At 41.7% G+C, this 15191-nt stretch overlaps 2 protein-coding genes across 6 annotated transcripts in view; one reads left to right on the forward strand and one right to left on the reverse strand.

Moving 5' to 3' along the window:
• LOC110973165 (gastrin-releasing peptide receptor-like) overlaps window positions 1–15191 on the reverse strand; it is a 74864-nt gene that overhangs the window by 38139 nt on the left and 21534 nt on the right. Inside the window, exon 2 of one of the 2 annotated variants that reach the window (XM_087133461.1) lies at window positions 8195–8497. The gene's annotated coding sequence lies outside the window, so the exon portion shown is untranslated. Of the gene's footprint in view, window positions 1–8194; window positions 8707–15191 lie in introns of those variants that run through there. The other variant, XM_087133459.1, reaches the window with a different exon arrangement.
• Window positions 1–15191, forward strand: part of LOC110973166 (aminoacyl tRNA synthase complex-interacting multifunctional protein 1-like) — a 64641-nt gene that overhangs the window by 20940 nt on the left and 28510 nt on the right. The window contains exons 1-2 of one of the 4 annotated variants that reach the window (XM_087133464.1): window positions 9962–10078; window positions 12273–12361. The exons of 1 other annotated variant lie outside the window; for it this stretch is intronic. Coding sequence is in view for 1 of the 3 variants with exons in the window: in XM_022223758.2 (XP_022079450.2) it covers window positions 10077–10078 (2 nt within the window). In the remaining 2 variants the exon portion in view is untranslated. Of the gene's footprint in view, window positions 1–9921; window positions 10170–12272; window positions 12362–15191 lie in introns of those variants that run through there. 2 more of the 4 variants (XM_022223758.2, XM_022223759.2) reach the window with 2 other exon arrangements.

The raw sequence follows: 15191 nt of genomic DNA on the forward strand, positions 1-15191 counted from the left end.
CTATCCTTCCAAAGGTCGTCTACACCTCCGAAGAATCCATGCTACGACGACAATCTTCATCAAATCCTACTTTCCCAGCCTACAGAGTCGGCAAAAGTAGCAGACTCAATCCAGAGACCTGGCCTGTGGAGATGTTGTCATGGTCGTCGAACCCCAGCTGATTAGACCTCAGTGGCCAGTGGGGAAGGTATCTGAGACACATCCTGGAACTGAAGGACGTGTGAGAGCAGCCAAGGTCCAAGTCCGTGACAACGTGTACACCAGACCAGTTGCGCCCGCCTGATCCGTCTGCCCCTCTGAGGACCACCCAAAAACTGAATACTCAACTAAGACTTTCTTGTTTTTACATTTAGTACCCAAATGTACATGCCGAGGCAGCTGTGATGAGAAAGTCCCTCACTTTCGGATAACCACACAGTACTCAGTAAGGCGCCCTCAATAGTTCGCTTGTTTTCGCACCAGACATTCCGTTCTGAAATCAGGTTTACCAAACACATTTCCAACAAGAATACCACCATATTTATGCAGATAATAAATAAACCACCGAAAGGAAATATCTTGGATGCCATTATGCTCAAGTTTGGAGAGAATATTGTCATGGTCAATAGTGTCAAATGCTTTGATAGAGCCACGAAGATCCCAATATGGCAAACATTTTCTCTTTTTAATGAAGTGATAATTGAGGTTGTTAAAGCTCTAATCGCCCTTTTTACGGTGAAGTTGTTACAGTTTCAGAGCCTTATATTGGCCCTCCTCCGACCTTCTTGTACCATGGACAGCATTGAAATGTTCGGAACATTTTAGCTTATTCGTACAAGTGTAAGAATTCTAGTGTGTCGACTGAATAAATTGTAACAATGATTATGCGGTTGAGAACTAGCATATTAGCATAATAGGGTATTCAGGGTGTGGCACGTCCATTTTATTTCGTAAATGACAATATCATTAAGTGGCGAATGCTGATATTAAACATTGTGTTAACCTCCATTGAGGTCCTTTAACATTCCAATCACCAGGTAGCCTCGTAGGCATGCACGTGGCTAATCTATATGGTGGCCCTAAAGGGACATAAAATATCACGCCTTGTCGCGAAAATTTGAGCGACGTCGTGAGTATGTTTGAGACGTCATGAAATTATTCACTAGTCGTCGTGAATATTTTTGCGACGTTGTGAATTTATTTACGACTAGTCGCGAATATTTTCGGACTAGTCGTAAATATTTTCGCCATGTCGCAAACTTTTTTTACTACCAGTTGCGAATATTTTCCGATTAACTTGGAGGGTACGTGCGCTAATGACAAATGACAAATACATGATGACAAGCGCCTGCCTAGCCGAGCCGTGAGCATTCTGCACAGTACATGTAGAGCGGTACAGTGACCATGCACGTGTGTGTAGGCTACGATTGAATGGTTGTCTACATGCGATGCCAAGTGAAGCCGTGCATTGAGAAAGAAACAGGGGCACTGGGAAACGACACGGCTCAGAAAAAGATTTGCTTTCCACATGGCTTGTTGCAGAAGACCTGACTATAATGACCTAGGCTGCTTCTGACGTTGTTTCCTAGAGCTAGGTCTAGGTCTTCACCACATTGGAAATACGCGGACAGGCACAGGCAACAGACCCAGCTCTGAAAGCCTGTTTCGTACAGCCTTAGAAAGCCTTTGCGTGACGGTCGGGCAAATTATATCGAACCCTTCAAGTTATTGGAAAAATATTCGAGACGAAGTTTGCAACTAACAAATTTATTCATGACATGTCGTGAAACATATTCAGGACGTCGCAAAAATATTTACGACTGGTCGTGAAATAGATTCAGCGCGTCGCAAAAAAATTCACCGGGCCTTCTAGTCGTGAAAAGTATTCTCAACGTCGCACAAATAATAACGACTAGTTGTCAGTAAATTCACGAAGTCTCGAAAATATTTTCAAAAATAGTTGTAAATAATTTCATGACGTCTCAAATATATTCGCAACAAGTCGTGAATAAATTCACGACGTCGGACAAATATTCACGACTACTATAGTCGTGAATTTTATGTCACTTCTGGGCCACCATAAGTCTACGATATCAATTTTCCCCGGGGTTTCGAGTTTCAAAAGCCGGCAACTATCGCGACTGGTCCAATATAATGTTCACAGCAGAAAGGAAATGTGTATTCAGATGATGAAGTAGAACACCTAAATTTTGTCACTGTTAACCAAACAGCAAAACATGTAAGTTAATAATGGTACATGTATATGCCCACGAGTTAAAAAAAAATTCTTGTATAATTCTCGACAGTTGGGAGTGACACACTTAAGAATGAAGTGGGTTGTTACTAAGTTATATTGCTGTATTAAAGTCAGACCCATGTAAAAATATATATTGTAATATATATATATAGAGAGAGAGAGAGGTGGTGCGTAATAAGACCAACAAAATTCCAGTTATTGTGAATGTGAGTAATCTGTTGGGTTTATTCCGAGGTTTAGTGGAGAAATCACATTTCTGCAATATCCACAAGCACTGTATTTTGTCAGAACATGGCAATATATTCACACCACTGTGTTGTTAACACACTAAGTATACGTACTGCGGGGTCGCTACGTAGAAACATCCGTCTGTCCGTTCAACCCAAAATCCTTCATTTGTAATTAACTATCAAAGGAGATTACTCTGATTCTATATTGCCTACGGTGGCTAATAAACTTGCTAATGCATGGCCACTCATTTGTGAGTTTCATAATCGATAGCGTGTCACCTTGCGAATGAACTACTACGTACGAGTCAATAATTTGACTTTGACAAGTGCATACAAATTTCTAAGCTATTTGGACATCATTCTTCCTGCGTTTTGGGACTTTCCAGGACAAGGTGAGAATAGTAACTCTGCTTAAGGGACAGTTGGATAAAGAAACCTAAAACCTTGCCCAAACACGCAGTAACCGAACGCAGAAAAGTTAAGAAAGCAACTTTATTGGCAGATGATGCAAAATACTCCAAAAGATATTCCCAAAAGATGCGGTTAAGAGAAAAAGACGCTGCCTAAGAAAAGGATCGTATTGTCTGTTGAAACATGAAACTGCTTCTTCTCCGTATAATCTCACTTTCTGCAAAAATGGTACCTAACAGAAAAAGAGTCGCCTCTGTTCATTTTTTTTAATTCTAAGCTTGTTTGTAGTGTGCTTGACTGCCGGCGTACGAACTCTTTTGCGAAGTATTGTTATGTTCTCTCTGGCTTGTTTTTTTTTTAAGGTGTTGACACGAAGTTGACTTCCATCTACCTTGTGATTTTTCAGAATTCCTTTTAAGTTGGAAACTTACTTTACAACGGCCAAATTGCTGAGGTGAACTTTTTTTAAAGAGCTAAAAGTAACGTTATTGCGAAATATTGCCACGCGAACAATAATCCTGTTCTCGTCAAGGGGGCTATGAACATGTGTCCGGACACAATGTAAATGTTAGAAAAATAACGTCAGGGCCGCGGCCATCTGCTTGTAACACGACAGGTTTGTGTCAGGGGTTTTAAGCATCAATGGGGGCCGGTTTTTGGAGTGAAACAAGTTAAAAACTTTACTGAAGAACATGCAAAACATTATATGATGAAGTATTGCTCTCCGTAATGATAATCATGAAGTTTAGAGGTGTTGCAATACTATGTATGTCTTGCACTGGTGGATGGACTAACAGTGTACAATTCATTGAGGTGTCAGCTTAAGATGGTCTAACTCAAGAATGTGTCCAGTCAGTTTCTTCTTTCTTTTAGCTTGAGGAGTTATATTATTTTATTAGCTTATGTGATGATTTGATTGTTTTCTTCATGTTATGCCCACGTCATGATAACCTGACAATGTATCATCTAAATTTAGAAGAGCGGTCGAAAACTTAAAAAATACAAGGAGTAATTATGTCGACTGTTAGTGGCAAAATGGAGCAGGGGGCTGTCAGTAAGCAAATTACTCTGCAAACAGAAGCCATCATTTTGGAATTCACAGTGTAGTAAAACCTTTAAAAATGCCGATACTACATCCTTTATTACGAATACATTACACCCAAAGGCATGGTGAAAATATAACAGCAAAGGCTTCAGAGAAAAGCCCCTCTGCGCAGCAGAGCCCGCGGTGTTTTTTCTCTATTTTTTTATTACTTTTTTATTCATTTTTTTTTATAAACGAGAGGGAGTTGCTGTTATAGAGGGAAGAGCGCTTCCATAGTACTACTTTAGTCGCGGAAATGGTCGACATATTCAAGTTTTTGAGCATCAACATTTTGGAGGATTTAACCCTAAAAGAGCCGGTTTATTTTGGCCCATCTCACAGCTGGGGGAGGGGGCGCATCCGCCCCAAGAACTCGGCTGTGCCGGGCCTGATTTTTAAAAACTTAGCATGCGTGTACAAACACTGCATATCATTACAACTGTGAAGTTTAAGTTCAATCAGACGTATGATTTTGTTGTTACGGTCATCTAAAGTTCAAGGGTACGTGTCTGCCAGTATGCGTGCATTGAGAACCGCAATGCGCACTGCGCTCCGCGAGAACGGTATGCTCGATTTTTGCAGAAGTGACCGCAAAGAGTTACTCTAAAAACTCCCAAAGGCTCAACTCTTGAAAAAAACAGAACCGCGCTGCGGCGATAATAAAAAAAAAAGGTCGAGGGGAGGGGGTGGATTTTGCCCCCCGGCTCTTAAGGTGCCCTCACTGCATAGTTTCATCTGGACCTCGCCGTGCTGGTGGAACTCCACCGGGCGGTGGCAGGGATTGTTCTGACGCTATCCGTTACAGTCTGTGGTACACGAGTGCTTAGCGGTGGATAGGAAATGTCTTTGGCTAGTGTTTGAAGCTGCGTCACATATCATAGACTTCAGCTGTCGTCCGCACTGAAAACATCTGTCAGAAACGATGCGTGAAACGAGCGTGTGCCACAGCGAAAGACAAGTCACGTCCTGTGCACTGTCTGTATCATTATTTTTTCCTTCAGGAAGACAGCTGTACTCACTCAGAGTAAACGCACCGTAAACTCTTTCTAGTCGAGAGCCAGGCTTTGTTTGACAATTATTGAGGTTATAACCTGTGATTGGTTCAGTTTAGCACAAGCATGTGATTCTACCTCCATGGCACAAGTAACAGATTCTTGAAGGACCTTTACAGATGCTAGCTTGCTGATTAAATTTGTATTTACATCTGTATTTGGATTCCACGGATTCATGGATTCCACGTGGTTGAGGAGTTTCAAAGTAAACTCGGTGATCGGTACTGTATTGGCGTCGATTACTAAATCCAACTTTTGTCGCTTAATCGGGAGGATAAAAACTCAATCGAAGCGAATGGTAACAGCTAATACATATAGGTATTTTGGTGCCCTTGCTCCATATCCGGTTCGTAAGTGACTTCGTCAAAACCTTCCGGTTCCATGGTTTCCAATACTCGACTGTAGGAAACCAATCCTCGATTGTGGGCCTGTAGCGTTTAACTTGAATTGAAATACTGTAATGTTTGGCTCTTTCACATCTTACTTGATGTTTTGTGGCACTATCAGACTTACTATTGCACTTATAACCTCCGGACGTAAAAAAAAACAGTTGAAGCCTGAGACGGAGCCCAAGTCAAGTATTGGAAAACGGCCCATGTAAACGGCGATCAATGCATGAAACTCTATGTGCAGTACACGTGCAGTGGGTTTGGTTTAAACTGAAGTGACGTCACACTTACGAACCGCATAGGCCATATTATGGCAATTTAGAGATTGGTCAGAACTACTCCAGAATAATGTCATTGGTGCATGTTATAGCAGGATTCTGTACAAGAACGATTTAAACCTGTGACAGCCAAGGGTTCGGTGCCCTGTTGTATTTTAAAATTTAAGTTCCGCCTTTAAGGTTTAATTGTGAAACGGTGCTTTTAAGATATTGATGACAAAAATAATTGAAAATAATTTCGTAACACAAAAATCCGTTCTTTTATCATCTATTTTCTCCATTCGGGCTTTGTTTTGTGATCTATTTTCAGCGTCCTTGAGTCTGCATTTCTAGCTCATTGGCATCTACCAACGTCCCGAGTTTGCCCTATAGGAGCTGTTCATAAAGTATGTTTGCAGGGGTGGGAGAGTGGAGGAATGTCGATACTGATATCGAAGCACGACGCTCACAAATTCTGTATTTAATACAATGATGATGCCATTAATATGTCACTAGCGCCACTAGTTTTTGTGTCGTCGAAAATCTTTATAAAACAGTCCCTTTCATCACCATTGAGATATTTATCAAGTTACCGGTGCAAATTATCTACTCAACACTGCGAAAAAAAACCTGTGTTTAGCCGTGTCTAACGTTGCTTCACTTTTTAAAGTTTGTACAAAGGCCTAAACATATTTAAATGTTACACAGGTTAGACTTTGAACGGATAGCTATCGAAAACTGATGGTTGCAAGAATCGAACACCAAATGTTTTGCATCTAAAGATGTTTGCAGAATGAGAGCAAGGTTGTGTTCAATTGCTGAACACAGCTTTTAGATTGGCGAAACAAGTGAAGCTCGTCTGCGTACGGGGGGGAGCGTCAGAACGTCTGCGTATGCTGTAAACGCACAGGGAGAAGGGTGGTCTGATGAAACGACAGCAGTTGTGTGCGGATTTAAATATGAATGGCCTAAGGCCTTGACATTTTCTGCTATTCGGCACCGCACGCGCAGCTGCGCTATAATCGCCTTAAATTTGATTTGTAATAAATGGTGAACAAAGCGCTCATGCTGTTAATTAAACTTGGAGATATCATTGATACGTCGCGTATGTGCAGCAACAATAAGGTTAAGAAATAAAGTGTCGTTTGCTCAGCAGACTGGTATTCTCAGGTCTTTTGTCTTAAACCCAACACACATTGTAACGGATCGATGTCTTCAAATGCCTTCTTCCAGGGACCAGACGAAACTGTATTTGCAAGAAAACCACACTCCGGAGTGTTCGGTACTTACACAAAAACTACACTCCGGAGTGTTCGGTACTTACACGAAAACTACACTCCGGAGTGTTCGGTACTTATACGAAAACTACACTCCGGAGTGCAGTATTATGTATCACCTTCCAAATAGCCTTCCAGAGCACTGATTACGTTTTCACCCCAGAGGGCATGTCAATTTTTCGGTACATCAATCCCATCACCAAGAGCTGCCGCACCTTTTGTGACATGTTATCACAGCCCTTGCTGCAGTTTTGAACAAATATCGCGTTTACTTTCAAAAATTTAGACCGTGTGCCCAATATATATAGTGCGGTACTAACGGGTGTAATACGGAGGCAGGGGGGGGTTCGTGTCTGCCGGCTAAAGTACTCCCCCAAATTGACATTTTAAAACGTGCACCACTTATGCGCCTAGTACGTTTCTTTCTGTGCCCCCTTGAGAAAACAGGTGCCTGCCCAGAAATTTCACCTGTGTGAGCGAAACTGTTCAAGAGTGTTCCATGTAGCCAACGGTAACCCTTCTATACGGCCTTCCAGTCAATTTTCACCCATACTTGAGTTGTAATGCATTTTAATTCATACATTTGTAAACTCGGGCACACTGTTCTGGCGAAATGCTAGCTTGTAGGGCCAAGACAGATCACATGCGCTGAATTCAAACAGGTCGCCGTATATGAGCTGTAGGGGGCATGCACTTGTATTGACGTTATTTTGACACCAATTTTGTGAAAACTGGGCATGCTGTTTTCACGCAAAGCCCATTTAGCTTGGACAAGGCCAAAATATTGTGCAGTTTTTCCATTTTAAGTGCTTAATACACGGCTCAGGCTATTTGCGTGTTGCCAACTAACTACCTTATAACAACAAATCAATGTGTTAATGGATTAAATTCAAACTTCACAGTTGTATGATCATTATTGTTTTAACATGCCTGCAAATCTTCTGAAAGACCAACCATGGGACAGCCAAGTTCTTAGTTTATCCTTGGAGAATCCCAGTGAGATGTCTATCTGTGAGATGGTCCAAAAACAGCTCCTTTCTTTCAGGATTAAAGGTGATGATCTCAACAACTTTCTCACCGTGGAGAGTTTCACTTGAAGGAATGTATGATGCATATCAGTTTACAATGTCATGACCCTTCCTTCGTTCAAGCTCCTGAAAACGATGTGTAGAGCTGCAAGCCTTAATTCGGCTTGTGTATTTTGTCAGTTGTCTAAAACTTCACGAATGGAGAAGAAAGTAAGGAATTACCAACTTACCAGAAGGTGTTTCTTCTTCCCCTTGGCCAAGTTTGTCGCCGTTTTCTCTGGTGTCTTATAAAGGCAGGCGAGAGTATTTAATTCACAATGTCAAGCTGCGCAGTCAACGGACCACCCGATAGTGTTTGGGTGTACTCACAACCGTTGGTGCCTTTTTACAGTCGGCCCGCCAGCCAACCCATTTGCTGTGTTGTACCAGCTGAATATACCGGATGATTGCCCATGCGCATAAAATCCACGAAGGAATCGTCTGTTCCATGGAAAACTTTTTCGTATGCAGAATCTAGTTTTCGTTCCCGCCCACTGGCAATGAAAAAGGAAAAGGATAAAAATGCTGTTCGTCTACCTGTTGCTACTTTCATACAATGCAACGCACACAATGCCGTCATATGTTCGTTTTACTGACTTGTTACCAGGCGACGGATAATGTGACCTGAGTCTCGCGAGAGGGTAACGTTTTTGTCTAGTGCTCAATGAAAACCGCTGCCGTCTGTCATGGTTCAAAGACATGAGCCCATAATAAGTTTGCAAGATATATGCACGTGCGCAGTCCATTCTGCTGCTATATGCGTGTTAAATAATAATACTACATGTAGTGAAATAAAATGAAATGCCTATTGATCAACATTGCACTAGTCTACTGATGCATTTTGCATTGATGCGGTGGCAAATAAGTATCATGTACAGACAAATCTATACAAGGCTACAGTTGGCTTTCAATGTCCAATCGGAATATTGAAAAAAGAAGGGATGATGATCGAGCTGAGGATAAATAGCACGAGATAGACTCAGCTAATTGGGTTTAATTATTAATGGGGGGTACGCACATTGCCTGGAAAAAATGGGGACTTTCTGTATCCTCTTCAGGCTTTTTGGGAGGGGTAAGGCTAAATTGTAAGGCTTTTTCACGCCGTGGGAAGGAGTTGTGTTTCAGAACGGTGGACACATGAAAGTATTGAGAACCATAGCAACAAAGTGGATGCACTAGGGGTGATCGAAATTTGGATGGAGATTTCCAAAGTCATCCAAGATTACACCCAATGAAAGATTACGAAATAAGCTTTGATTTTATGTGTCTTAACATAGAGCAAGGACACAGAACACTGAAACAAGTGTTGGGTTAAAGTGTTAATTGCAGCGGTGCAATTATTCTGACACGTGGGCAATAAAACAAATGTCTGTGTGCAGATTCAATAAACAAGTCCCAGCCTCCGCGACAGCGACTGTCAAATTCTCTGCTATTAGAGCATTTCGTGGCGCGTGGATTGGGTGTTTTTTAAGATGGAGGATGGAATCTACCAGCAGGACTGCCAGCTTGTATTTCGAAAGTACCAGGCGAAACTGATCCCTCTAAATCGTGCCGTTTTCCAATAGAGTGTAGGCGTCAATTTTCAAAGTGGCGATGGACATCATGACTGTTTTGAGGGGTGATTTTTTTTGGAGAGAAATATCTACAAAAGTCATCGGTTAAGCCACTGAAAATTGAAAGGAGGTGAAAGATGGGGAAGTGAGTTTAATTTGATATGTGTCTTGAACACCTGAGAAACTTATAAGCATTTTTCCTGCTTTTTGATGTGGGGATATTTATCACTGTGTATGGGGCAGCTTATTTACTGATCTGTAACCTGCACGTCTGCGGATCAAAATGAATGGCGCCACCAAGCGTTTTCATTTGTTACTTTTTCCTACACCTTGTTCCTGTAGATCTTCTCTGCGTTATTACCGCGTACCTCGCACAATTAGCGGGACCAGACTATCTTGTCTTCCTCAGCACTTTGTCCTTTCGTGTTCATGCACATGTACTGTACATGATGTACACTTGTACGTGCCCGGTGTGATGTGAGGCTTCGTCTTCATCATAACTTACTCTAATTCCTGGCTTATGTGAGCTGTTATTAACATTTTTTGTGAAACAAACTATTTAGGGAAACTGACTAGGCTTGCTACGTCGTAGTTGCTGATAACTGATTATAAGGCATGTAAGGGGGGGGGGTTAAAAAAGGAAACCGAGATTAATTTCTTGGTGACTTCGACATGGTTAAATATTTTGGAAATTAGCCACCACCATGATCTCGGCTCCTCTTTCTTATGACACCAAGAAATCCAATTTACTGTCAAGATGACTAAGCGTGAAGCAGTGTAATCAACCATGTCAGAACTGGTCTTGCACCAGATTCACTGCAGCCTAACTCCAACTTGCCAAGGATTTTCACACCTAAAAGAAAAGAAAGACCATGTACCGTGTAGGTCATTGATATCTTGGGCATGTTGGGGTGGTAACTTGTAAACTTGGTTCTTAAGATTTTCTCACGAAAATAACTCACAAGGGGTTAGGTCAGGGCACCTTGGTGGCCACTCAGTCTCATGGTTGATCTCAATTACTCTCGTGTTGAGCAGCTCTCATAGCCTTTCCCCCATGATGATCCAACGATGCGCTGGAGCTCCATCCTAGGCTCAACATAGCAGCGAAACATTCCACCGTACTGTTCAAAGTGTTACTGTAACTGCAGTACAATTTCGTTGTTGATAATCTCAAGGTAACGTTCACCATTGAGATTGCCATCAAAGAAATAGGGTCCAATGACAGTGCCATCTCCACACAGACCTATCCAAAGAGAAATCTTCTCTCGGCTCATTTTTACGTCAAAACTGAAGTTGGATGGGGTATGCATCAGAGCGTATTGGCGGACATTCTGGTTATTGACTTGGCCATTCATGAAAAAGAATCCGGGATGCCGGTCAAGGAACCTCTGGCATACTCTTAATCATCTGGGTAGATCTGCATCAAGGAGTTCGTGTTGCCTGTGCATCTTGTAAGGGTACCATTGGATGTCCAATCGAATAATCTTATGGAAAGAGGAGGGTGAAATTTCTAGCCCATTTCTCCTGGCAGACACATGACGGTCTCTTTGTACCAGGGTAGCAACTCACAGACAGCCCTGATGTTCACATCTGATATTGCTGTTCTTCGTTGGCCTGAGCGACCCTTGTTGAGATTCAAGCTTGTCCCCTCCCATTGGTACTTTTAGATGTTTTTCAAAATTGTTGACCTGGTGGGAATGGCACAGTCAGGAAAGTGCCGACCAAATGTATCTGTTACTTGCTGGAGGCTTCCGGTCCTCAACCACTCTGTAACCACAAACACACGCTGCTCAGTTGTAAGCTGAATTTTGCTGGTGTGAGAAAATGAACATTCTTTTCAACTTTAAGGAGTGTGCAATGAAATAACATGCTGAGGATTGCATAATTTAGAGTCCCAACAAAAGCCCTGCACTGGGCTGACAAGGTTCTTTACCAAAACATCTATCTGGTGCAAGACCAGTTCTGACATGGTTGATTGAACTGTTTTGTGCTCAGTCATCTGTGTCAGTAAATTGGATTTCTCGATTTCATAAGAGAGAGGACATCATTAGTTAATAAATGGTGGTAGCCAATTTGAAAAAATTTAACCGTGCCCAAGATATTAAACAAATTAATCTCAGTTTAAAAAAAAATACTGTAATGATGAACAAAGAAATTGAGTGGAGCGGGATTTGAACCTGCGATCTCTGGAACACCGTACCGGTGCTCTACCAACTGAGCTACAGGTGTATCTACATGTAGCCGTGTGTTGGTAGCTCTTTCCATTTGTCAATATCTTATAATTTATATCTTTGTAATCATTTGTAAACACCTAGTCAGTTTCCCTTAAATAGTTTTAAATGTATCATGATTTACATGTATGTTCAAAAAGCTGTAGGCCTATCCTCTTCAAGTGATCCTTGTTCACCACTTCCCAGGTTGTATCGTGTTAATGTTACTTTAGGCCCTATTGGGGTGTGATCCCTGGCTACTGGTACGTGGTGTTTCAGGTTTATTGGCTTCTGACTTGCACCCTCTGAACAAAGATATTGACAAATGGGAAGAGCCAACATAAGGCTGGATAGCTCAGTTGGTGTAGCTCCAGTCCATCACTTTGTCCATCTTTATAGAGTAGGCCCTACCCGTCATCCATGTACAGTACATGTACATAGGCCTAGCAGGTGTTTGCTTCCACTTATTGATTTCATTCAAAATATCTTTTCATTGTATCCCAAAGATGTACGTACATGTACCCCTCAGCAGCATTTATCTTCCAAACCTTAGCCCGGAGTCAGCATGTTCAGTGTGAATCAGAGGATGATGGTGGTAAGGTTTGCTCACATACATGTACTGTACATGTATGGATGGACGCGACTGCGCGTGTTCATCCTGGCGCTTTTGCAACCTGAGGTCACAGCGAGATGAAAACACCGCTGACTTTTAATGTCAGAATGGAGTGGTTTGTTTTCACTGCAAAAAGGTCGCAAAGCTCCCGGATGTTGACTTGCGTCTTCCAGTTTTAAGAAAAGAAAATTTTCCATTTAAATGAGAAACCCTCCTGTTCGCTGAGCTCAAGATTGCAATGTTCTTCATGTGGCAATTCAAACTACCCGGTAGCACTAACGTCCATGATGGTGTAGTTGCTAGGCCCCTAATGTCATCACCTACAGGTATTGTCAAGTCACATTGGTTTCATAGTAAGTTGTGAAATAGGGACCTGGCGACTACCGTACATCATCTTGGACGTTGGTACATGTAAAAACTTCAGGTCTCTAAGAGTAGTACTAACATGTACATGTAAGTTGCCTTCTGTTGATCTGCCCAGTCTGGCTCCAAATTTGTATCCTGTTATCTGCTTAGGTCTACATGTATCTACCAATTGGAAACTTGGACCCAGACTTCTTTTCCAACATCCGTATTACTCTGTCTGTGTAGCCAATGTCGGGCAGATCCAATAGTTTTCTAAAATGTCTGCAACATTTCCAAATGTTGCAGACATTTGGACACGTGTACAACTGTACATGTAGGTACGGTAAATGCATTACATTGTGACCGTTGTACAAAGAACTCTTACACAAATTACAGGATGTCATCGTTTTTTATTATTACAGTGTACATGTACGGTATTGTTATTAACTTTTATCGGGGGGGGGGGAGTTGACCTCCCATCCCATCTTGGATTCATACTTGAGTGCTTGGAATGCATCAATTACGTTGTATATTCAGGAAATATAAAAATGAACTTACATGTAGTTTGCCTGAAACTTTGTATGCATAGTCTTGGCTTGCTGTCCCCCAAGACAGCAAGACTAGTGCTTGATAATGAATCATGTCAGAGTGCACCCTCTAGCCACTCAATAATTAGACCAGCATGCTTGTGCGCACTAATGTCCTGGGAAGTTTGTATCGGCAGCATTATTGGACATGTCAGGTGATCCTTTATGAAATCTCACCGACTATACAATGTACATGCACCTTGTTGGAAACAGTCTTGCACATCCATCCATTAACAATTAAATGTGATTTTTGTGGCAGAATTGTCCGCTAATTTTGAAGTAAAAAGATCAACAGAACAGCCAGAGATTGAGAAATCGTACAAATTGATGGATAGCACCCAACACACAGCTGAGCACCTCTACATTCAGACATTCCTAAGAACGGTCGCTTGCATGACTTTGTTATCACTTGTAGCCAGCGTCATCATGAGGAATCAGAGCCCGCAGCTGTCAAAAACAACATCCTTTTTTTTTGATATCCTTGAACATATTGAATTTTGTCTGCGTAGCCACTGCCAGGTGCAGATCCAGTGTTCTAACTACATATAGGCTTATTTTAGTGCTGGGTAAATTTTTGGATTACCAAGCGTAGCAAGCGCAGTGAGCGGAGCTCGAGCAGCTCATAGCTAGGTTTTTAGGGGAATCCCAGAAGGGATTTCCCCCACGTCATCGTGAAGGTATGTTTTTTGATACGAAGAAAATGAGAAATATACATGTACATGTATTTCTTGTGTCTTTACTTGTTTAAAATTGCAAAATAGTGCAAAATTGCGACTTTGTATGCTTGAAATATGATCAAATTGGTCCATTCTCAGCAATATTTCAGTTCATTTTTTGGAAAATCTGTGCTGGGCAGCACGGCCAATTTGAACTCAAGAGCCGGACAGAAATTTACTGTAACGGGTGGTGCTGCCGGCGTCTCCCACCTTGACTAGAACACTGGTCTGCAACATTTCCAAATGTTACAGACATTTGGACACATGTGTGCATGTACATGTAGGTTTGGTAAATGCATTACATTGTGACCGTCGTACAAAAAAACTCTTACACAAATTACAGGATGTCATTTTTTCTCTATTACTACATGTATGGTATTGTTATTAATTTTTTCAGTGTGGGAGGGAGGGAGTTGACCTCCCACCCCAGCCTGGATTCATACTTGAATGCTTGGAATGAATTGTACATAAGTACAGTGTACCTTCTTTGTGTAGCTATTCATTTTTTTGGGGGGGGGGGATAATTTTAAGTTATGTGGTATTCTGTGATCCCTCACCATTGAATTTTCTTAACCATGCATGTACATGTACAGCATGAATATAACTCATTTGCATCAATTACTGTGTATACATGTATTCATGAAATGTAAAAAGGAAACTTGTTTGCCCAAAACTTGTTCCCATGGCTGGATTCTTGAGCATACCGGTAGTCTTAGCTTGCAGCAGGCCCCCAAGACAGCAAGACTAGTGCTTGATAATGGATTATGTCGGAGTGCACCCTCTAGCCACTCAATAATTAGACCAGCATGCTTGTGCGCACTAATGTCCAGGGAAGTTTGTAACACTATATCAGTCACGTCAGGTAAAACTTCATGAAATCTCAGACTGTACATCTACATGTACACTGTACATGCACCTTGTTGGAAACAGTCTTGCACATCCATCCATTAGCAATTAAATGTGATTTTTGTGGCAGAATTGTCCGCTAATTTTGCAGTAAAAAGATCAACAGAACAGCCAGAGATTGAGAAATCGTACAAATTGATGGATAGCACCCAACACACAGCTGAGCACCTCTACATTCAGACATTCCTAAGAACGGTCGCTTGCATGTCTTTGTTATTACTCGTAGCCAGCATCATCATGAGGAATCAGAGCCCGCAG

This window comes from Acanthaster planci, linkage group LG02 (genome assembly GCF_054643075.1).
Source record: "Acanthaster planci isolate LZ-2023a linkage group LG02, COTS_SCS, whole genome shotgun sequence".
Taxonomy (NCBI): domain Eukaryota; kingdom Metazoa; phylum Echinodermata; class Asteroidea; order Valvatida; family Acanthasteridae; genus Acanthaster; species Acanthaster planci.